The sequence below is a fragment of the Nomascus leucogenys genome, chromosome 18 (genome assembly GCF_006542625.1).
Source record: "Nomascus leucogenys isolate Asia chromosome 18, Asia_NLE_v1, whole genome shotgun sequence".
Classification (NCBI taxonomy): Eukaryota; Metazoa; Chordata; class Mammalia; order Primates; family Hylobatidae; genus Nomascus; species Nomascus leucogenys.
In genome coordinates this window covers 20869613-20895330 of record NC_044398.1, presented here as the reverse complement: position 1 = coordinate 20895330, position 25718 = coordinate 20869613, and the positions used below count along the sequence as shown (strand labels likewise).

Genomic DNA, 25718 nt, shown 5'->3' with positions numbered 1-25718 from the left:
TGAGGTCTCACCAGAAGCAGATTTGAAGCCATGTTTGTACAAATATGCAGAACCATGAGCCAATTAACCCTCTTTTCTTTATAAATTACCCAGACTCAGGTATTTCTTAACAACAATGCAAGAATGGGCTAATCCAGTCCATGTTTAAAAAGGACTTAGAAAAACTGATATTTAAACTGATAGGAACTTTTGTAAAGCAATTTGTTGGTATCTATCAACATTTTAAACGCATATTCATTTTGACCTAGCAATCTCACTTTTTGGCATCCACATACTTTGCACATGTATACAAATAAACATGTTCAAGGATATTCATTTCAGTATTCTCTGTAATAACAAAAGGGAAAAAATAATGTAAATGTCCACCCACAGAAGAATGGTTAAATAAACTATAATACGTGTATTTTATGTACCCATACTATGAAACATTAAAAAGAAGACAGATCTACATGAACTACATAGAAAAATTTCCAGAACATAGTATCAGGTAAAAATAAGTAAATTACAAACAACAGCAATAAAACAAAACAAAAGTCATGGATTTTTAAGTATGTGAGTAATTTTGTCGGGTGTGGGTATAGATCATTCAAAATTTTCAAGTTCAAGTTTGACAGACTGGTTAACTATGATGTTAACAGTTAATATCACTATTAACTATGGTAAGACTAGAAGAGGAAGGGAAGGTAAAGAAGGTAGATGTTTTGAGAAAAAGATAATGATACTGACTTAAATATATTCCTATTGGATATCCACATCCAGTGTTCTAGTAGGAACATGAAAGCTTTGAAAAAGGACAGATACTTAACAAATGCTTGTTGAAAACATTTATACCTGCAATAGACTGAATGTTTACATCCCCCCAAAATTCATATGTTGAAATCTAACCCTCAAGCTGATGGTAGGAGGAAGAGGGAGCGTTTGGGGGGTCATTAGATCATGAAGGCAGAGGCTTCATGAATAAGATTAGTGACTTTATGAAAGAGACTCCCAGAGAGCAAATTTGCCCCTTCTACCATGTGAAGACACAGTGAGAAGACATTTTCTATGAACCACTTTTACGAAGGCCACCTTCCAGGAAGTGGGCCTCATCAGGCACCATATCTGCTGTTGCCTTGATCTTGGGCTTCCTGGCCTCCAGAACTGAGAGAAATGGATTTTTCTTTATATGCCACCACATTTATGGCATTTTGTTATAGCAGCCTGAACGGACTCAGACAATACTCTTGGTAATTAGACTGTGGTATAAGGTAATTAACATTAGACAACTATTAGGTTCCCTGGAGGGCTAGCCATGGAGACAGTTTATCTGCAATTCCCCAATAGTTCTTGGTGACCATTCCCCAGAGCCCACTGTTGCATCAACAACCTCAATCCAAAGCAATGGCAATACCAGCCAAAACCTGGGAAAGACCAGAGGAGTCTATCATCAAAAGTATGTCATGATTTCTATCATTATGAAGACTCGTCTAGTGTGAAAGTTGTGGTCAAACCAGATGGTTAAATACTGTGTATGAACAAGATGATGAAAGAACAATTATTCAGATTAGCTTTTCTTCTGGTGATACTAATTCCTAATTCACCCAGAAAACAGAAGTTACCAATGTCAAAAGATGACTACAGATATTATGAACAATTCACAGCACTGAGCAAAAAAGTAATATAACTAGTATTAGGGTGACAGCAAAGAACCAGGAAATGCAAACTAATTTTTAAAAGCCTTAAAATTAAGATATAAAGACATTTCTCACTAACATTTAAAAATTATATTCAGCAAGAATATATTTTCTTTGTATTTGCTTTGATTCTTACGAAGATAATGGCAATTCTTAAATTCAAAGGGGGTCCTTTAAAAGGAGATACATCTAAATTCTTTAACACCAAAGACAGAATGACACTGTAGTTGGATGGGTCCTGACAAGCTTTTTGAGAAGTCAACTAGTTGATCACAGAAATTACATCTCCTGGCATCATTCTAAGGTCCTCCTAGTGTTACTACAACCTAGGCTCAGTCCCCAATGTAGATGCAACTCACAACACTCCCAGCTCGCTGAATTATCAGGCTCTCTGGTGTAATGTATCCTATTTCCTTGGACTAAAGGATGATGCAGTTAAAGGATGATGCAGTTCCTTAGGGCCTTGAAAACAGCACAAACCCCAGGCTGGGTCCTGATGCAATACTCTAGCCCTTGGGAAGCACAGAATCTAAGAGCTGAAGGGAACCTGGAAGATCAAGTCTAACATTTTCATTTTACAAGTAGAGACCCCAAAGTGAAATGACATGACTACGCTCATACAGACATGCTTGTGATTAAGTGGAGTCAAGAAACGCATGCCTTTTGACTCAGTATTCAGTACCCTTTCAATTCTTGATTCTCAGTATTCATGGGCAGAGGAGTAACACATTACAATCCAGCAGCATCCCAAGAGTTTTCTTTTCACAATTTATGTTCTTGGCAGGATCTACCCTGGATACATGGTACCATGTATAACATACTAAAATTACATAGTTAGGTCATGACTATAGGTAAACATCTAGATCAACCTTGTCCAACATGCAGTCCAGGACAGCTCTGAATGTAGCCCAAAACAAATTTGTAAACTTTCTTAAAACATCATGAGATTTTTTTTTTCAATTTTTATTTTTTTTTAAGCTCATCAGCTATCATTAGTATATTTTATGTGTGGCCCAAGACAATTATTCTTCTTTCAATGTGGCCCAGGACAGCCAAAAGACTGGACACCTCTGATCTAGCTAGAGATGGCACAGAAGTTAATGTGATTATAATTACTATTTCCACTATGTCTTTTTACTTATAACAGTACTTTTTTGTCTATATATCTCTGAATATATACTTATAATTCTTAGGCTTCTGTTTATTTCATCTTTATCAATGTACTGTGTCTCTGGAAATACAAGAACTATGAATGATCATCCACGAAGGCCACTAGCTTACTGTGCAACTCCAGGTAAATTATTTCATCAATCTTTATGTCTTTATCTAGAAGAAGAAACACAAGAACAATACAGTCATAAAATAAGCTGTATCTGTATATGTGTGTGCCTGGGTGGGGATGGGGGACAGGGGTGCTTATCTCCAACCCTTGCTTAATAGAACAGTAGTTTCGGTACAGTTTCTACAAGTAAAACATTCCTTCCTTCACTGTTATAAAATCGGAAAGGTATTCCTTTAGAAAAAAAAAAAAATTATTTGCCCAGTGAATGAATAGTATTTTTTAAAGTATAACATTAAAGAAAAAAACAAACTCTTATAAACCCTAGTAGTAGGAATATTCATAATATTAACTATTTTAAAGAGCTATTGTCAAATAATGAATAAACTAGCCTTTCTCTTGTTTATTCTATTTCCAATTCAATGATTAGATTTTAGATGATACCCAAAAGGCATCAAAATAGTACTCAATAATCCTAATCATTAGACAAAAGGCAGCTCCTAGAATTTATGGGAGCTTGGTAGCCCACTCGGCCCAATGACATAAAACTCTTCCAGCCTTCACTTTAAGGGTGCAAGACCTTTTCGTGAATGTACCCAACAGCAGAAGGCTACAAATATTGTAAATTTGGGGTATGCTACTTGTTAGACTGCTGAGTTTCAAACTGTTCCAATATGTGTATTAGATTCTACGTGTATGAGACTGTGTTGTAAAATACAGTCCCAAAGAAATGTATTTTACAACACAATCTAATACAGGTAGAAACAGAAAGATATAAAATCAAAAGTTTCCAAAATAATACTTAGCACCTTATTACTTGTAATGTACTCACATTTCTATTTCTTCCTTCTTTAATGCTTGATCTACTAAACTGATTTTGTGTCCGTCTAAATGGATCATAATCTGCAGTTTTAAAACCAGTGCTTCAGAGTGATTTTACTTCTGGCTTCCTTAAATTTAGAATGTGGTTGTGTAATACAGTGAGGGAGCTAACACTAATGTTATTTTCCACTCTACACAATCTCAGTGCTTTCTATACTTATGATTTATTCTCTTAACATTTTTGTGAGGTCAGGAATATGATCTGAAGTAACAGGCCCAGGATATCTAGTCATGAGTTACTTCCTAACTGACAGTAGACCACAGCTATCCCCAATAATACTAAACTCTTTTAATCTCCAAATCACTTCAAGAGAGCAAAAGATTCCATAAGCAAACTTCCAATAGCAGCACTATCCACCCCTTGCCACCTCCAAAAAAATCTTAAGAACTGGTACTGCTCGTGACCAAATACCAATTAGGCAGGGATATTTTTTCCTTATTAAATTATTTCAGCACCAATTTATACCTAAAGAAACATTCTACAAATGAATATTACTAAAAGAGAAAAGCCATCTGGCAAATATTTCCAGACCCACACTGGATGATGCATCTTTCCTTGGAACTAATACAATCCTTTCTCCATTACTCAACAGGGCTAACTACCTGTTATGATTTGAATGTCCCCCATAAAACTCACATTGAAATTTAATTGCCATTGTAACAGTGTTGAGAGGTGGGATCTTTAAGAGGTGATTGAGATCAGGAGGGTTCTGCCCTCATGAGTATATTAATGCCATTATCTTGGGAGTCGGCTCCTGATAAAGGATGACATCTTGGCTCATCCCCTCTAGCTCGTGTGCTCACTTGCCCTTCTGCCATGTTATTATTCAGCCCTCACCAGATATCAGTGCCATGCTCTTGGACTTCCCAGCCTCTAGAACCATGAGCCAAATAAACTTCTATTGTTTATAATTACCCAATCTGTGGTATTCCGCTATCACAGCAGAAAATGGACTAAGACACCACGTATATTTGTTTTATTCAAAAGCAATGGCATCTCCATTCAGGTAGTCCCTCAGAGCTCTCTACCATGCCAACCTAGAAAGAGCTCTACTCTGTAATGTTGTCTCTGCTATACATATGCCTACTGCTGTTTAAGACTTTCAGTCATTCAACAATTATTTTTGGAGTGCCTACAGTATGAAGGCACTATTTTACAGGGATCAGAGTCCACCCACTTGTTTCACTAAAAACTTTCTCTTCCCTTTAAAACTCAAAGATTTGGTGACCCTCTGATTACAGAGGGAATAAAACTAATTTAGAAAAAGAGGCCAAGACAACATGCACAGGAAAGAGTGAAGCACTTAAAAAGTATTAACTTTTTAATTTGGCCAGGCATGGTGGCTCACACCTGTAATCCCAGCACTCTGGGAGGCCGAGGTGGGTAGATCACCTGAGGTCAGGAGTTTGAGACCAGCCTGGCTAACATGGGGAAACCCTGTCTCTACTAAAAATACGAAAATTAGCCAGGCATGGTGGCGTACACCTGTAGTCCCAGCTACTCAGGAGGCTGAAGCATGAGAATCGCTTTAACCTGGGAGGCGGGCGTTGCAGTGAGCCAAGATCACGCCACTGCACTCCAGCCTGGGGGACACGGCAAGACTCCGTCTCAAAAAAAAAAAAAAAAAAAAACAAAAGCATTAACTTTTTAACGTAATTAAAATTTTAAAAATAAATTTATTTTATAAAAATAATTTTATCTTTTAATTATTAAAATTTAATTAATGAGAATACATGGTATTATACAACTTAAAACTCTAAATGGCTTTCATGTTATTTTATTTGTATTTTATAACCTCATGAGGCTATTAGATTAAGAATGTACAGGCCATTTACACATTATAAAGTACTTGTAATCCCAGCACTTTGGGAGGCTAAGGCAGGAGGATCCCTTGAGGCCAGGAGTTCAAGACCAGCCTCAGCAACATAGCAAGATCCCATCCCTACAAAAAAATTTAAAACACAAACAAACAAAAAAAAAAAACAGCAGGCATGGTGGCACACTCCTGTAGTCCCAGCTACTCGGCAGGCTGAGGCAGGAGGATCACTTGAGCCCAGGCATTTGAGGCTGCATTGAGCTATGAGCATGCTACTGCACTCCAATACAACTCGGGAGGCAGAGTGAGACTCTATCTCAGGAAAGGGAAAGGCAAAGGCAAAGGGAGAAGGAGAGGGAAGGAAAAGGAAAAGGAAGGGGAAAAAGAAAAGAAAAGAAAGAAAAGAAAAGAAAAGAAAAGAAAAGAAAAGAAAAGAAAAGAAACCAGTGTGCAGTATCACTCTTTAGATGGGGAAAACGGAAGTCAAGAAAGGTTAAGTGACTTGCTCAGTCAAACTGATAGAAAGAGGCAAAGTCAGGACTTCACACTCTGAGCTGAATTCCACAAGATATTGGAACCATCACTCAGGGCTTCAAAACATCATAAATACCTACATACTAATTGGAAAAGTATGACCTAAAAAAAGAAAACTAAAGAGCTGTAATTAAAGCCAAACAGGGGAACCAACAAGATATTCCAATGTATTATCTCTTTACTGTTCTGCTCACATTAAAGAAAAACAGGCTGAAGATCAAAGAAAAACATTCCTGCTGACAGGCTGACCCACTCTACAAATAATTTCTGAACTGCCACAGGCACACAGATTCCCTGCCAAGGAAAATGTGGCAATTTTGCTCAGTGGATTACTGCACAGCGCTAAGTGAGTGAAGGTTGTATGGTCAAAACTGAAGTGCACACAAACCAGTTTTCTCAGGCTTCCATAACAACTTGTACCTCTCAAACTGCCTCCTTGTCTGAATGCAGCTTGCTGGGCTACAACAGAGACCTAAAGCCCTGAGTGTAAGTCTGTTATTCACTCGAGGAAATGTTCAAAACAGTAATGCCCTAATGATTTTACTGATCTCTATAGCTTCATTATAGAGTCAAGTTTCCGGGAAAGCTACTTCCCCACAGAAAGTTTTCCTTCACTCTCCTGTACAATGTCTTCTTGGCATTTCTTTTTTTTTTTTTTTTTTTTTGAGACGGAGTCTCGCTCTGTCACCCAGGCTGGAGTGCAGTGGCACAATCTCGGTTCACTGCAAGCTCCAACTCCCGGGTTCAAGCCATTCTCCTGCCTCAGCCTCCCAAGTAGCTGGGACTACAGGCGCCCGCCACCACTCCCAGCTAATTTTTTGTATTTTTAGTAGAGACAGGGTTTCACCGTGTTAGCCAGAATGGTCTCGATCTCCTGACCTCGTGATCCACCCGCCTCGGACTCCCAAAGCGCTGGGATTACAGGCGTGAGCCACTGCACCCGGCCTCTTCTTGGCATTTCTAATGTGCCACATTTCCAGTGTGCCTCAACTCAGGGTATTTCTCAAGAGTCACTCAGGCCAAACTGCATTAGCCTACTGCATTATGAGTTAATTTGTCCTAGAAGGAAAGAATTCAACTCTGGTTAGGGAGAATAACCAAATAATTTTAATATATGAACTCTCCATGGTACCAGGTGCTGATAAGAATACAAATTAAGAGGAGGACATAAGTCTTCTATCTCCTACACTGCCTAAAACAGCATCTTCAACACAGCAGGAACTCAATGTTTATTCAAATAAAGTAATTATGATATTGCCTATATTTTGACAGTTTTGTTTTTGCAAGATCCTAGGATGTTTCTGCCTCCTCTCTCCCACATCTCTCCTATTTAAGCTTAACAAGACACAGTGGCAGTGGGTTGAATATGCAGAGGAGAATGGCTGGTAATCTGTAACTGGACTCTGCACACAGTGGCACTCTACCTACAAGTTCACAAGGTTCATCACATCATAGGCCATCAGAGCTGAATCTGTCCTTCACAGATGAAGACATTGAGGCCTACAGGTCACAAAGCTGGGAAATAGCAGAGCCAGGACTCAAATCTTCTGGTTTAAAATGCATTGTTTTTTCCACTGCCTAGTTTTCCAGAGCCAAACTATCAGTGGCACAAATCAGGAGACCAACAGTTCTCATAGTCCTGTCAGCTAGTTTACTCCAAGAGCCAAAGGGAAGGCTCTCATCTTCACTATGCTCCCAGTGAAGGCATACAGAACTTCCAGATGACCTAACAGCGTCCTACAAGGGCTGAGCATTTTGGGGAAGTGAACTGCTATTGCATGGCCTTCTCGAACTGCAAGCTTCATTCTTCTCTGAGCTAGAGACTTACACTCATACTACTTATTTGCTTACAAAAGAAAGATGGAAAGAAATTAGTTTGAAAAGTACTTCAGAAGAGTTGTCTTCAAAATCATAAAATGTTACTGTCTGAAGGAACCTTAGAGACCACCTATAGTCCAATCTCATTTCAGTGATGAAGAAACTGAGGCCACAGACTAATACCAAAATGTGCCTTCCCTGGTTTCAAACTAGAGGCACAGCCCCCATGAGAATCTATCTTCTTCTTCAATATTCTTTCCATTAAGCCAGTGGGGGTACATCAATATCATCCAAGAAGCATGATTCCTGGAATGAATCATCTTCTTGGGTGAGAATACCCCACCCAGAGGGTCACTGAGTACAGAATGTGTATTTTGTAAACCTCCCTCAGGTGATTCTGACAGGCAACCCTGCTTAAGAATCCCTTCTCTTCCCCATCTTTTTATTTTATTAAAAGATGACCCAGTAGCTGACTTAACATATTACTGACACCCAATCACCAAACTTAATGGCTACCCGGTATACAGGTAGCAGGGAAAAGATATCCACCAAGCTTTCCTCAGAAGTGTTAAAAGTCAGGGCCCAGTCACGTCACTCTACTAGATATCAATTCATTGTTCCTGCCTAATATTTATTCTTTGGCCAGATACTAATCAAAATCAAAATCTTCTACCCCACAATCCTGCAAAGAAGACAGAATTTCTTGTTTGTTTTCCTGAACTATTCAACGCTTAATACTTTTTCCAGAAGGACCATAAATCTGAGCTTTACAGCAGGAATGGGCTGTTGAGGAAAAGAAAAATCTGTTCTACCCAGTTCAAATGTTACTCTAAGGACTAAGCCTCAGATTAGGGAGTGAAGTTAAAATACAGAAGAGACTCGGTTAGTATATTTATTCTTATCAACTTCTGCCCCACCCCGAAAAAAAAAAACAGAAAGCAAAGCTAATTTAATCTGATTTTCTTTCATATTACAGTCTACAGAACTTCAAAGTGCAAAGTAAACAGGTAAGAAAATACTATTGTCTTTATAGCCTCCAAAGGCATTAAAGTTTTTCATAAAAAACACATCACAACCCCAAAGGGAAAATCCTCTTGGGTCATTAAAGAAGTAAGAACTGAGCAACAAAACCAGACCGCCATTCCAAGCAACCAGTAGTGACTGCGAGAAATGTTTGAGGAAACTGAATCATCATTTCTTAGGAGACAAAAAGCAAACCACATACTTCCCCCAAAATTCCACTATGTGAGTCAAGAGATCCAGTATCTGAGAAGTTCGTCTCAAAAAGCTTAAGAGTCTACATTTTCCCTTCTAGCCAGGCCTTGCTAGATACGTACACTTGGTACCATTCCCCAAGCACCAACTGCTATACACTTAGCACGGGAGTATTCAGGCAAAGCATCTTTCCATCCCTGAAAAAACAAAACCATCTTGACCACAGAAAGAACACACATATGAAATGTTCCTAAGTCTTCAGAAGTGCACTCATGGAAAACCACAGCTTCTAAGTTCCTAAAAGCTGAATCCGAAACACTGCTAAATGGTCACTTTATTAATTTACTTGTGGTCAGGACAAGGCATCAAGTAAAGGGAGATGCTGATTCTGTTAAGTAACAATTCTGAGCACCTCTCTTCTGAAATACATTTTTAAAAGTATCAGGAGGAGCTTATACTAGGAGAGAAGACTAAATGCATAAAACTGAATTCAATAAGCAGAGGAACACACTGAAGGACACAGAGATAAGAGCAATTACCAGTTTTGTACGAAAATAAACTCCCAGCCTAAGGCAAGCAGGTAAGATATGGGGGGAAAAAATATACAAATTTGCACATGGAATGTTGCTAAGTTTGCTATGAACTCCCAGAGTCTCTGAAAGTAAACAGCTAAATGACTTACTGTGCACATGTATACAGGTTATATTTCAAAGTACAAATGAGTTTCATCATTCTCTAAAAACTAGAAATGATAATTTCTTGGATAATAAGCAAGATCTAGTGGAAAAGATCCCGTATTTCTCTCACAGAAAGAAGTCTTAACTTATCTGAGCATATCACGATTGGGGAAGAAGGGCAGAAGTTAGCTGACTTCTCCAGTCCCATACTTATCTTACTAACAGAATTCTCTATCTTTGTCTCGGAGTTAAGACACTTAGACTTTTCATAACCATTTGCAGAAATTCCTTCCCTACAACAGTCATGCTGCTATTAGAGTGAGGAATACTGGATATTTGCTAAGAAGTGTAACCTAACTAAAGCTATTTCTCTAGAGATTTCCAAAACGTAAGCCTGCTCAAAAGTATAAACAGGGACCTATCCCTAGGTCTCTGACTGACCTTCAACCTATATAAACACCCTTTGGAAAGTGCACCTTCAAAATTACCAAGAACCTACTTTTAAAAGCTGAAGTACACAGCTGAGTAAATTTAATTTAAAATTAATATTTGGAAGAGTTTCAAACTTTGTGATATCTATTCAAAGTGAGCAGGAAAGTGTGCTTCTGTGATGTTATATGTATATATTGGTTTTTATCCACGGTTCCTGGTTCATAACCCCCATAGCCCTTGTTATAGTCTTTTATTATAATGTTGGGGCACTTTGGGCCTCAGGAAACAGAATCTCTCTCGACCTTCTCCTGTCCTCCTTTTACCTGCCTCAAAGCAAGACTCTAGTCCAACTGTGGGCCAAAAAACCCTCACTCCTGGGAGGGTCATGCCCCATATTCTGCAGGAAGGAAGGCTGCACAGAAAGGCCAACGACAACCTGAACAGACAGGCCTTGCTGGGTTTCCGGTCAGTCTATTAGTATGAGATCATGCCTCCTGCGTCCAGTCACATTTCTACATGGTTGTCAATCATGCCTATGTAACGAAGCCTCCATAAAAACCCAAAAGGACAGGGTTCAGAGAGCCTCTGGATAGCTGAACACATGGAGGTTCCTGGAGGGTGGTGCACCCAGGGAGTCATGGAAGCTCCACACCCCTTCCCCTATACCTTGCCCCATGCATCTCTTCATTTGTAACCTTTGCAGTATCCCTTAAAATAAACGTGTAAACCTAAGTAAATGTTTCCCTGAGTTCTGTGAGCTGTTCCGGCAAATTAATCCAATCTAAGAGGAAGTCGTGAGAACCTCACCTTAAAGACAGTCAGTCAGACATTTCAAAGGACCAGACTTGCGACAGGTTAGGGTTGGGGGAGACAGGTATGGGTTGGGATTGAGCCCTCAACCCATAGATCTGACGCTATCTCCAGGTAGACGGTGTCAGAATTGAATTAGAGGATACCCAGTGACGTCTGTTGCTTGGAGTGTGGAGAAAAAAATCCCACACATTTGGTCACGCAACTCTTCTGTGTTGATTGTTGTGGTGTGAGAGTAGAGGAGAGAGTTTTTCCCTACAGCTTCCAATGAAAAATTATGCATTATCTCGGACACCCCTCCGGGTTACCAGATTCTGATTATGAGGAGGCTGTTTACAGCTCTGAAAGTTGTAGATAACTGATAGCAGTGCAAAGTAATCTAGATCCCTAAATATGCAAATTCTGCCCTGTCAGGTGAAGGTTCACCTGACTTTCCTACCCCTAGAACAGAGAGTTGTTTTGCCTCCATTTGCACATTCATTTGATATTCCTGATCTGTAAGTGAGCGGCTTTTTAGACCTCTCCTTTGAACGAGTTATAACATCTGCCTGGTTTCCTCTTTTGGAATAAAATAAAATCTTCAACACGTGTTCATTTTATGTCTGTATAAGAGTCAGGATATTATTTTTGAAAATTATCTTTCAACAAAAGCTAGAGATCTTTGCTGTTCCACAGACTCCTCCAACCCCCAGAAAATGCTTGTGAACATAAAATCTTATATAATTCAAAGAATTCAGGACATCCTAAAGGCCAGTCATAAAGGTCCATATTCCCCAGTTAATAACTTCTGTTCTACAATAAAGCATAGAAACAGCCTCAGTATTACAAAAGGTCCTATATAAGTAAAGTAAGCCCAAGGCCCTGTGTCTCCTGCAGGTGAGAACAAGAGACATTGTTAGATATATCCATTACTTAAAATTCTGTAGGAAAAGCTCTATACCTGCAATAAAAAGGAGTGCAGTTCTGATCCATGCTACAACATGGATGAACCTTGAAACCATTAAGCAAAAAAAGTCAATCAGGAAAGACCACATATTTACTCTATGATTCTATTTACATGAAGTGTCCTGACTAAGCAAATCTACAGAAAGTAGACTGGTAGTTGCTGAGGACTGGTGAGAAGGAAATAAGGAAGTGACTGCTGAGTACTGGGTTTCTTTGGAAAATGTCCTAAAATTGATTGTGGGGATGGCTGCACAACTGTGAATATACAAAACACCAGAGTTGTACACTTAAAAAAGCATCACAACCTAACAATTCCATTTGTGTTCACCAAATGTCCCTTCAGCTAAGAAACCACCTAAGATTCTTTGGATTCACAGGCTTTCTTTCAATAAAAAAATAAAATTTAAAAGGCCTTCTGAAAAAGTGTCTAAATGGGCCAAGGACAGCAGAAATTGCAACTCCAGAAATAGAGAGTAAAGCTCTGGACTCCAAATGAAAGCAACCATAACTACCTAAGAATAACTTGCCTAAAGGTATATTTTTACGAGTTTATAGCCAGGATTATTAACTGCTAAAATGGTGAGATTTTAAAGAATTTTTTTTTCCAGCAATTCCTAAGCACATACTGTAGCAACTACCCAGATATCTGAAAAGGACAGTGACCTTTGAGTATTCCCCTGAACTGACACCTCACCACTATTCTTGTGGACTCCGAGAGTCATGTTAATGTGTTCTACAGAAAGGCAGCTGTGGTGTCCTAGAAAGTCTGGACTGGTAATCAAAACCTTCAACTCTAATTTTAGCTCTCACTTAGAAGCTGTGTGATGTGTGGCACAACACTAAACCTCTATGCAACTGGACTTTGCTCATCTGCAAAAATAGAAGCCATCAGGATAATTCAACAAAAAGTTCAGGAGAAAAAAAAAAGATATCATCATCCACTCACAGGGTTGTTGTGAATATTAAATGAGATAAGGTAATAAGAAAATGACTGCAGATAATAAACACTCATTAAATATTTAGTGAACCTGAATTATCTAATGATAAACATTTTCCTTTTCTCTTCAATAAGCAACAAGGAAAAGCAACCTTCCCAGTCACAAAGGAGCTGGAAGAGGCTTTAAGTAGTTTGATTCCCATGCCTATGTTGTATTTTCTTACAGATGGTGGTAATAAAACACACCTTAGTAATGAGCTGTTTCTCAGTTTTCTAAGAAAGATGTTAAGTCAACTCTTAATCTTCAACAATCTGTTAAATCAATTAGAAGGCTGTGAGTGCCCTCTGGCCTACCTATACAACAGGATTAAATCAGTTACCTACTATCTTTACAGATCGTAAACCTGTGTGTTTTCAGTCATCCAAACAGACTGTTGACTCCTGCGGTCATGATTCTTGAGAAAGCATTCGAAAACGTTTTCAGAAAGGGCTGGGTAACAGAGTCTTAGGCTTTCTTCCACTCTGGCCCAACACAGCCAGACAGGGAGCAGACTTACCCTGGCATCCTCATATTTGCCCTCCCCGGGGCCCTTCAGGACACTTCTGAAAGGCATCCCCTTTCAGAAGAATGTGAAAACAGAGTTTCCAATTTGCCTCAATTGTCTCAAAGACTTGGTGCCATTAAGACTGGAATTCAATACAGAATTGATCTACTCCTTTTTAGACCCATCTGTCAAAATGAATTCAAAAGAATGGAATTAAATGCTTCAGCAAAAGCCTCCAAACAACATGGTCCCCCAATATTGAGTATAAAGTGTTACTACAATAGCCATTTAGAATCTAAAGCATTCTAGAAGATTATGATTTTAACCTGAGAATTAACTACTACAAATATTTTAAATTCTGCCCTTAACAGGGTCCTTTTCATACTCAAAAAGAACTAAGGTTGCTTTATTCCCATCAATTGTGTATTAACATTTACAGACTAGATAAACAAGAATGCAGTAAGCTTTACTCTCTGGGGAAATTACAGAAAAGGAAGGGCATTTCACATTTTAGAATTGCCTGTACAGGCTGGGTATGGTGGCTCACACCCATAATTGCAGCCCTTTAGGAAGCTGAGGCTTCTCAGTGAGGATGGTTAGAGACCCAGAGTTCAAGGCTGCAGGGAGCCAAGATCGCACCACTGCACTCCTGCCCGGGCAACAGGGTGAAACCCTGTCTCAGAAAAAAATAAAAATAAAAAATAAAATCAAAGTGCCTATACAGCTTCAGGAAAGAGTTCTCAGTGCTCTCCTCCATGTGTGGTATGCAGATGACAGAAATTTAACATTTGCTGCCCAAAGCTAAATCAAGAAGTTATATATTAAAACTCTCTGGGAGTGTAAATTAGTACAACCACTTTGGAAATCTGTTTGGCAGTACACGTTACCACACAGCAACTCTACGTTTTATGTTTACCAAGACATGTTCAAGAAGGCAGTAGTGTCATTCACAATAGCCAAAAAACTAGAAACATAAATGTTCTACAACTACAGAACAAATTAGTTACAATATAGTTATACATTGTAACACTACACAGCAGTAAGAAAGAAAAACTAATGCTACCTAAGAACATGACTAAATCTCACAAACACAATGCTGAGCAAAAAGGCCACTTACAAAAAAGAATACACGGTATGTTTCCACTTTAGTAAAGTTCAAAATCGGCAAAACTAAGCAAAACCTTTGGTAGGTATCAACTGGGAAGGGACATTAAGAAGCTGGCTGGAGGGCTGGAAATGTTTAATATCTTGATCTGGAAGTATATTAATACATAAATATTTACTGACCTGGATAATTAGGATTTGTGCCTTTTACTGTATGCAAATTGGACCTTAAAAAAAAAGCCCAGTGATTTTTTTAAACTCAAAAATGACTCATTCACTTTATGGGATAACAGAACAAATCGCTGATACATAAAGCCTGAATAATGGGCTAGGATTGTTCTGCAGTTTCTGCCTATACTAACAGGCAACTCATTCATTTATCATACATTTGCAGTTTCCTATTTCATGACAAAAAGCTGATGTAGCTATATTATGTTATGTCAAAAAGCAAATTATATGAAAAGCTCAACTTACAAGATGTAACAATTTTAAATCTGAATGCACCTAGTAACAAAATCTCAGCAAATATACAGCAAAATCTATTAATAATAGAACTAAAAAGGAGAAATAACTGATAAGGCATATGACTTGGAAGAGGCAGCCACAAAACGGAAAATCCAAATGGTTAGTAAACATTGAAAAGGGTACTTAACCACATCAGTTATCAGGAAATGCATATGGAAATTACATTTATCTGCTTACCAGATTGGCAAAAAATAAGCTTTATAAATACCAGGTTTGCCAAGTTGGGTGGAAATAACTCTCATATATTGTTGATAGTGGTATAAATTGTATTGGTCTCTTTAGAAAAGTTTAGCAATATCTAGTGAAGTTAGGCATGTACGTCTTTACAATCAGCAATTCCACTCCTAGGCACAAATCCCAGAAAAACTCTTGCACTTGTGATCACTTGTTATATAAGAACGCTCATAACAGTAATGTTTGAAAAAGCCTCAAACTGGAAACAACCCAAATGTGAATTATAAGTCAAATGGATAAATAACTGCAGTTTAGTCACACAATAAAATACTATATATACAGCAATAAAAATGAATGAACTTAAACTACATGCAATAACATGGATCTCATGAATACTGAGCAACACAGGAAAATCACAAAAATAAAAATACATATGCATCCATTTACATCAAGTTTAAAAAAACAAACTAAACTTAGGATGCATACACAGGTGGTTAAAACTATTTTTAAAAAGGCAAGGGAATAATTATAAAAGTCAGGACGGGGTTATCCCTAGAGGGGAAGAAAGGAAGTATTTGTAACAGGGTGGAGCATACGGAGTTAGAGATAAATGGTTTATATCCTAATCTGGTATCGTTGTTTTATTATTGTTCATTAAAATGTAGATATGTGCTTTCTATACTCTTCTGCATGTATAATAAATTCCAAAATAATTTTTAATTAAAATGGAGGGCAAGCCCTTCTTTAATCAAAATGGAAGACAAGCCCTTCTTTTTCCCTTTCCTCTTCCTCTTCATGAATGAAACATGAACCTGACAGGTGAAACCCCAGGCAGCTACCCTGGCCCAGTAGGGGATGCACTACTGACAGTGGAATGACAAAGACAGAAGCAGCCTGGCGCCTCAAAGACTCAGGAATGGCCTTATCAGCATGGAATGGAATGGAATGGAATTGTATTGGTATTGCATTGTATTGTATTGTACTGTAGTACTGTATTGTAGTATTGTATTGTTGTGTTGTGTTGTATTGTATTGTATTATGTTGTAATTTTTTTGAGACAGTCTCACTCTGTCACCCAGGCTGGAGTGCAGTAGTGTGACCTTGGCTCACTGCAACCTCCACCTCCCGGGTTCAAGCGATTCTCATGCCTCAGCCTCCTGAGTAGTTGGGATTACAGGCGCCGACCACCACACCCAGCTAATTTTTGTATTTGTAGTAAAGATGGGGTTTCACCACATTGCCCAGGCTGATCTTGACCTCCTGGCTTCAACTGATCTACCCACTTCGGCCTCCCAAAGTGTTGGGATTACAGGTGTGAGCCACCATGCCGGGCCAGTTTTCTCTTAAAGAAATATATTTGTATCTTTTAAAAAATCTCTATTACTTTAGGTTTTTCTGTTATATACACTCAAAACTAATTCTAGCTGATGCATTCAGTGATCTGGTCACACGGAAGATTTTCTAAAAATTAAAGCTGTCCAACAGTGGAAAGAACTCCCTGAGAAAGTATGTAGCACTCACTCCTGACAGGGCATTGTAGAGGGATCCCTAGGCAGCAAGAAAGCTGGACTGCAGGACTTCTAAAGGCCCTTCAGGCAATTAAGATTCTAAGGCTACTACTGGAACAAAGCAGCTTTGGGCTTGCCAAAGCTGTGGCAACTGTGTGCCTCCGAATCGATCCTGTTAAAATCAGTGGGAACATGCCCGTTCTATAATCCATATCCTATCCACCTTCAAGAGTCTGTTCAAGAATTATCTCCTCATTTGTGCCTTTTAAGACAAACTTGACCTCAACTCCAGCATGCTGGGTGTTCTCCCCTCCAGATGATCTCCTCCTCCAGATCCTCCATCCAGCATTTTCCAGCTCGGCTATGTGCCTCCAGATTCCACCCTCTGAATTAAATCAACCAGACTCCTTAACTTCTGGTTTCCAGTTGTGTTAGACCAATGGGAGGCTACAGCATGAGATCAGAGGGTAGGAAAAGAGTTTGAAGTATTTATTCCCCTTGATTCCTTTCCTGTTGGGTCACTGGCTGGCATTCCTACAGGTTACCTTCTCCTTCATCTCAACTCTCTCAAAGTTCCAGAAAATACTCCCTTCCTTGCCCTCTCACAGGCTTAAGAGTGTAATCCCAGCTACTCGGGAGGCTGAGGCAGGAGAATCACTTGAACCCGGGAGGCGGAGGTTGCAGTGAGCCGAGATCGAGCCACTGCACTCTAGCCTGGGCAACAGAGCAAGACTCGTCTCAAAAAAAGAAAAAAAAAAAAAAGAGTGATAATGGCTCTCCTGTTGCTAGCTAGCCCCTAGATGTTTCACCTAGATGTTTTCCTTAAACCTGCTCAGCCTTGAAAATAGTCCCTTGATCCCTTAGTACGCTGTTGGATTATGCCAAGATATGACTGATATATCCACAAACTACTCGCAGCCTTCACTATTCCATCTTCTCAGAGGGCCCCTATCTCCCCTTCCCCCACAGCATGGTTTCTCTCTCAGTAATTGGGTTCTGTACGTTTACACATACAGACTGATTCCCATCAATTCCCTATGGAAATTCTTAAACCCAGGCTGATTCTCAATTCTGCCACCAATGTGCACAAACTGTATGTAATATTAGATTGGGTAAAACCTAATTAAGAAGGTAAATATTACTAAAAATTCCTGACACATAGACTGAAAAGCTAAGTTAAATACTGGGATTTGGATTCTATCTGTTTATAACTCTCTTTTCCTTTAAACCAAAGGCTGTGGAAATTATTATAGATCTGTTTCATCTATAACATTGGGAGAATGCCAAATACAGTGCTCATCCTGCAACGGCCACTCAAATGTCAACAAATTTTTTAACATCCTAGCAACAATCCCAATGAATTTTCCCTTTCTTCTAACAAATCCTACAAACAAGACACAAGGCTCAAATAATAGAACAGAGCTCCTAAGGTCAATCTTTCAGTTTATTGCTTAAATCCCATTTGAGATTCAGAAAGAAAGCATCCCTGAAGAAGATTCAAGGGTCACAGATAAAGACGCTCAGGGACCTGGAAATATTCAATTTTTGAACCCAAAAAACGAAACTGAGGAAAGCTTGCTGTTTGCAAATCGAGAAAAGAGTGGTGCAGAAATGTTGCAGAGGACAGCATTGCTTAAGAGCTCTGCACTGCTATAAAAGATCATGCTGCACCATCTCCAATACATATTCCTGAGCAGCAAGGCTTGACCCATGGGCAAAATAACCCCAAGTGAGACAATAACAAACACGTTAACCTCCAAGAAGGGAATCACTCCCCCACCCATATGAAAGCATAGACTACACAGATATCCAGGTATCTATGGTAAGAACCTTCAGACCAGTTTCTCAACCTCACCACTATTGACATTCTAGGCCAGATAATTCTTTTTTGCAGGAAACTGTGCATTGTAGGATGTTTAGTTGCATCCCTAGCCTCTACCCACCAGATGCCAGCAGAACCCTTCAGGTGTGACAACCCAAAATGTCTCTAGACATTGTCAAATGTCACCGGAGGGCAAAATTGCCCCTGGTCAAGAACCACTGCCCTAGATAAGCAATTATCACTCAAACCCCACCTAGCACTACCAGGGTGCACACGCTAACCTTGATTCATCTATGAATACCAGCTAATTTAGTCATCATTTTCTGATGAGAAAAGAAAAAACCACCTAAGGGGTAGACTGGCTTTATAAAATACCTTTTTCTTAAAAACTACAAATATTTGGCAACTTGCAAAGTGATACCACCCTCTAGCACCAAGGAGGAGAGTATGAATAAAAAGAATGGTTGCCAAGGGGGAGAAAGGCTGCTACAAAGCTACCTGACTTGAATTCCCTGACATCATCACAACTCTCAGCAGATGAACATACTCATTTTATTCTCTATGAGACACAGGTGGAAAGTACTGCAGTCTATGACACATCACATACTAGCAAATGGAAAAAGGCAAGCAAATTATCCTAATCAAATGATGACAAAATTGAGGGCAGGAACACACTGAGGGCTGATAGCCCGAGCCTGTCAGTCTGGATTCAAGGCTTGTTATATGTGGACTCCAGGTCATCTCCAGGTTTTCTCTCACAGCATGCTGTCCACACAAGTAGTTTTCAACCCTATGACTCAATGCCCTCTTTTTATAACAAATATTCTGTAATCCCTTTTACTATTCTGAAATGGCATTTAAAGATTATAACACTATGCCTGCAGACACAAGTTTTAAAATTTCAATATAATTCATTAAATGTGACGTAAAGGAGAATAAAACACAATTTTTTTTTTTTTTTTTTTGAGACAGTCTCGCTCTGTCGCCCAGGCTGGAGTGTAATGGTGCAGCCTCAGCTCACTGCAACCTCCACCTCCCGGGTTCAAGCAATTCTCTTGCCTCAGCCTCCCGAATAGCCGGGAATACAAGTGTACGCCACCATGCCTAGCTAATTTTTGTATTTTTAGTAGAGACAGAGTTTTGCCATGTTGACCAGGCTGGTCTAGAACACCTGGCCTCAAGTACTCTGCCCGCCTCCGCCTCCCAAAGTGCTGGGATTACAGGCATGAGCCACCACACCTGACCCAATAAACAAGATTTAATAATAATTTAATAATAAAACATGTATTTTCAGACTACGCTAGAAGAAAAAAGATTCCCTCCTCCCCCAGTCGCCCATTCCCAAAGTGCCCCCTAGAGGGTGGAGCTATCCTATCCCATCTGCTCCACAAAGACCCTCTCCCATCAGTCATAATGGTCAGCAACCTCTACCCTTACCAGAGGTAAGGACACAAAGTAGGCAAGAGGGAGGGATCTGAAGTCAGACCAACTGAGGTCAAACGTGGCTCCACCACTCAACTGCTGTGGTTACCCTCTATAAGCCTCGTTTTTCATCTGTAAAAAGGACACCAAAAGGTTTTTGTGAAAATTAAATAAGTACAGTATTCCTACACTTAACATGTAATACATGCTCAATAAATGTTAGCTATCGGAGTTAACATTACTATTCCTGAATCCACCTTGTATTGTTTCCTAGCTTTTGCTCTCTTATTCCATTACCAGAAAAGATGGGAGACTGGATATCCATTTTTCAGAGACACTCTTCAACAGATTCGTGTATAATATAAGCTGCATCACAGGCCAGGTGCAGTGGCTCATGCCTGTAATCCAGCACGTTGGGAGGCCAAGGCAGGCGGTTGGATCCCTTGAGCCCAGGAGTTAGATACCAGCCTGGGTAACATGGCGAACTACCATCTCTACAAAAAAAAAATACAAAATCAGCCGGGCGCGGTGGCATGTGCCTGTCGTCCCAGCTACTCAGGAGGCTGAGGTGGAAGAATCATCTGAGCCTCAGAGATTGAGGATGCAGTAAGCTGAGATCATGCCACTGCACTCCAGCCTGGGCATTGGAGTGAGACCTTGTCTCCAAAAAAAAAAAAAAAAAAAAGCTGCATCACATGACTTCTAAGATTATTTCTGATTCTGAGATGCTAAACTGCACTGAGGTTATTTTTTCATTCACTTAGGTCCTTTCTTCCCAGGTGGAGGGCCAAGAACATGTCTGACATATCATATAAAGTAGTTAGATAAATACCTCATAGAATGATGGTTTAGTGTGCCACTGAAAACCCAGCCTTGGTTATTGGTTCTTTATCATTTAGTTCCAAATGGTATTACACATTACAGTCAAGGAATGAATGACAACTTTTCCAGTGAAAGCACTTCACACAACATGTATGTTGTCTTCAGAAAGTGATGACTGCCTAGGGCCACTCACATCTATGTGGATTAATTCCTTACAGCAACAAGCAAAGCAACACTCCTAAACATTCTAAATTAACAGGTGAGGAGGTGAAAGGTGGTGGCAACAGCTAGAGAAATACCTCAAAACAAAACTGATTCCAAAGTTAATATTCCGAGTAAAAGCAGTCATTGTTCTGTTGAAGTAAATGCATAGGCCCTAGAAGTAATAACCATATCTCTGTGCATGGGGAAATATCTTACATATAAGAACCTATAATTTACATAAACATATCCTTCTGTAAGAGGATAAACAGAAACTGTCAATTGCTACAAGTCACTCTGCATTAACCATCCAAGATGCTCACAGCAGTTATTTCTGGGTGATAAATTACTGCATGGGGTAGAGGGGAATGAAGGGGATGTAGGAGATAGAGGAGATTAACAAATCCCCTTTCCTTTCCCTTACTTATAGTTTCCAGTATTTCTAACATAATGGTCTTTTAATAAGAATTTTAAGTTATATAAGGGTATTAATTAAAACTGAAAAATCCATGAAATTTGGGGCAAGAAACTATTTTAGATCAACTTTTCATTGGGATCTGTGGATAACCTAAGTATTCATCTATGTCTCTCACATGCAACCTAAAATTATCCTAGTTCCCTGCCTCAAATCACAATGGATCAAAACTTAGTTTCTCTCTTCTTTATGCCCCCTGCACACCTTACAGGTTATGCCACTACGATGTCAGCACCCAGTATAAGGAAATCTCACTACCAGTTTTTGCCAGTTTCCCAGTGACACCAACCCACCCTCTGGTATAGTGAAATAGAGAGAGAGAAATTAATTGTTTTTAAACCACTGATTTTGCACTCAGAGAAGTGACAAAAACAAACAAACAAACAAACTTGGCTGGGCACGGTGACTCACGCCTGTAAGTAATCCCAGCACTTTGAGAGACCAAGGGAGGTGGATCACCTGAGGTTAGGAGTTTGAGAGACCAGCCTGGCTAACACAGTGAAACCCCATCTCTATTAAAAATACAAAAATTACCCAGGCATGGTGCTGTGCACCTATAATCCCAGCTACCCGGGAGGCTGAGGCAGGAGAATCGCTTGAACCCGGGAGGCAGAGGTTGCAGTGAGCTGAGATTGTGCCATTGCACTCCAGCCTGGGCGACAAGAACGAAACTCCATCTCAAAAACAAAACAAACAAACAAACAAACTAAACCCGGACACTTTTTCTATACCACAATTTCAAAGCTATAAACTCTCCATAATTCTCACTAAAAAGTCCATAAGGAATCATAAAAGTCCCAAAAATAAAATGCCATTTTGGTAAACACGCATTTAGCAATGCTATTCTTCCCTGCTCAATAAAACAGCACAGAAAGATCTCAGGAGGAGAGGAAACAGCTCTAAAGCAGGCATACCTCTCTGCCCAACAAAAGAACTTAAATTCAGACTGGTTCAATCCAACAAGCATTTGTTAAGCACATACTATATTCAGAGCACCATGCTAGGTGTTTATTCATCTCTAAACAAGGAAGACACGATTATCTGCCTGCTGAGGAACCATAACTCTAATCTGGAAGACAAACACTCAGATAAACTAATATACGGCAGACCCTGATAAAACGTAGTAATAGAGGTTTCAAAACTGCTCTGGTAGTATGGGAATGGAGGGATTAAAACTGCAAGAATTATGAAAAAGAAAGCCAGGAGAGGTGACTTGTGCTCCTAGTCCTAGCTACTCCAGAGGCTGAACTAAGAGGATCACTTGAAGTGGGAGTTCCAGGTTACAGTGAGCTATGATTATGCCTGTAAATAGCCACTGTACTGCGGTCTGAGGAACATAGCAAGACCCTGTCTCATTTAAAAAATAATATAATTTTGAAAAAGATTCTTCTATAACTTAAGTTCTACATATACTGTATTGATATATTTAATTCAGCCATTTATTCATCCTGATCATTCATCCAAAATAAAAGGTGGTTGGCCAGGCGCGGTGGCTCACGCCTGGAATCCCAGCACTTCGGCAGGCCAAGGCAGGTGGATCACCACAGGTCAGGAGTTCAAGACCACCTGGCCAACATGGAGAACCCCGTCTCTACTAAAAATACAAAAATTAGCTGGGCGTGGTGGCGTGCGCCTGTAATCCCAGCTACTCGGGAGGCTGAGGCAGGAGAATTGCTTGAACCCAGGAGGCAGAGGTGGCGGTGAGCCGAGATCATGCCACTGCACCCCAGTCTGGGCAACAGAGTGAGACTCCATCTCCAAAAAAACAAAACAAAACAAAATAAAAGGTGGCAGAAATGCTCAGCTACCAAAAGCAAGCATCAGAGGTGAAATCTACACACTGGGATCCTTTGGACTAAAAAAACGGAGACAAGTGCCTTGGAACCAGGAGGATGTCTGCAAAAGGCTCACCAACATCAGAAGGTCTGTACTAGCCATCTTCCTCTTCCAGCCTCCTCTCCGCGCTCCCCTTTTTCAGACTCTGTAAAAGGGAACCAGGTTTGTTTACTTCTAGAGCTTTAAACTGTCTCGCCGGCCCACCTAGATTCGCCAGAGCAGCCAAGTTATGGTTCTCTCCCTCCTTTGAAGGCTCAGCTTTCACTCCCAGATATCACTCCACCCCTAGCACCCCAGACCAGCGAATCAAAATCCTGCTGCAACTAGGTTTCCCTCCCACAGCTGATGAAACTAAACCAGACCCAGACTCCCACAAAGCATTCCACCCAGGTGGAAACTAGGGGAAACGCCCCGTCTGTGCGCGATCGGGGTGGGGAGCCCAGCCCAGGCCACCTAACCCGGGCTGAAGGTGCCGAGGGTGCCAAGGTCCTGCCTCCTCCGCACTCCCTTCAGAAGCAGCACGGCCTCGCTCTCGTTGTCACCCCTCCCTCCTCACAGCCTTCCCCTCCCGTCGGAGGACCAGCAAATCCTGGCCGCCCACGCCCACTCCTACCCCACGGCAGGCGTGGGCTCCAGACCCGCCCCACCGCTGCCCCGCGCCCGCCCGCCGTCCACTCGCTTGAACCTCGGCGGCTGGTGCGCACGCCTTCAGCCCGCCCCCGCCGCCTCTGCGCGCCCTCGGCCCACCGGGCCCCTGTCCTCTCCTCATCCCGCGGCGCCTCCGTCCCGACCCTCACAGCCCCCCGGAGCCCGCGGCGGCCCCTCTACCTCCTCACGCCGGAACCAGCTTCCAGTCTCCTTCCCTCGAGCACCCGGCCGGCGCCACCTCCTGCGTCTCCCTCAACACGCGACGTACTCGCAGGCCGCGAGACCCAGGATCTCCTGTTGCCGCCGCCGAGATTGGAGGCCCGGCAGCCGCCGGCCTCGCCCCTCCCGGAAATGGCTCCGGGGGCACCGGCCCGGCTCCCGGACCCTGGCGTGCGCGGCCCCGCTGCTGCCAGCCGCGCGCACGCCCGGACCCGGGCCCCACGGCGTGTGCGCGCCGCCTACCGGCCAGGCAGCGGGCTGCACCCAGGCCCTCCGGTGAATGTCTCAACCAGGCCGTCCTGGGGCGGCTGTGGGATCCCGACGGTCACCAACTTCTCTTCCAAACTGCCTTGGACAAAAAACTTTCTGGTCACATTTGGTCACTTGGAGCCTCCTGAGAGAGTAGGTCTGCAGGGCATTGTACAAACTAATCCAGAACAGCCACAGAGTTGGGTCTCTTTCCTGGGCCGGGGACTTCCATTTTTCCTTCGAGGTCAGTGGTGCCTGAAGAAACGCAACAAGGAAACTCATTTAATGGAAATACCATCCTCATCGTCCCCTCCACCACTGCCCCCCTACCCCGAAAATAAAATGGAGAGCAGAGGCTACTCTGCCATCACTACTTTCATGAGCAGTGCTGGGAATCACCTTATACGCAAGTGCAAGGGCCCACTGGGATCACAAAGGTCGCCTTCATTTCCAGATTAAAAAAACTAAGTCTCAGCTGGGCGCAGTGGCTTACGTCGGTAATCCCAGCACTTTGGGATGCTGAGGCGGGAGGGTTGTCTGAGCCCAGGAGTTCTAGATCAGCCTGAGCAACATAGTGAGACCCCCAGCTCCAAAAAGAAAAAGAAAATACTAAGTCTCAAATAGGTTTCCCATGACTTGTCCATGTTGTCACAACATTGCTTTAGTAGAAGCAGAAGGCCACTGCAGTTACATGGAACCAACTGGTCAATGACCTGCATTCAAGATTTTTTTTCAATAGATTTTAAAATGACACCTAGATAGACTCTTGAAATCTCTCAAACAAAAATGACACTAATGAGGGTACCCAATTCCATCCCCTTAGAAATGTTGCCATGACACTTTAAATTAGGGCATCATCATCACTACCGTCATTAGCCTCATGTAGTGCTTTCAGGATGAAATGTACTATCACAGCTGCCCTCCTCTGCATACCCCATCAGCACCTCCCAATTCCCCAGCTAGAATGGTTAAGGCCCTGAGACTATGAACAGGTTATCTTTAGGCCTCCTCACCCCCATTCCATCAGAACTCCCAGACATCTCTACCATCCAGAGCCCCTGACTCAGGCATGAACACCCCCATAACCCTTAGCACCCTCACTACTGCTCCCCAGCAGACATGAATTCTCAGTGTTTAAGGATCAGAAAA

General features: G+C 41.2%; 1 protein-coding gene across 2 annotated transcripts in view; it reads right to left on the bottom strand.

The window, feature by feature from the left end:
- Window positions 1-24506, bottom strand: part of SGPL1 (sphingosine-1-phosphate lyase 1) — a 61699-nt gene extending 37193 nt beyond the window's left edge. The window contains exons 1-2 of one of the 2 annotated variants that reach the window (XM_030798070.1): window positions 24282-24506; window positions 23529-23598 (exon numbers count right to left, since the gene is read on the bottom strand). In XM_030798070.1, coding sequence (XP_030653930.1) covers window positions 23529-23555 — 27 coding nt within the window. In that variant the 5' untranslated portion in view covers window positions 23556-23598; window positions 24282-24506. Of the gene's footprint in view, window positions 1-23528; window positions 23675-24281 lie in introns of those variants that run through there. The other variant, XM_003271205.4, reaches the window with a different exon arrangement.
- Between the last annotated feature and the right edge of the window lie 1212 nt (window positions 24507-25718).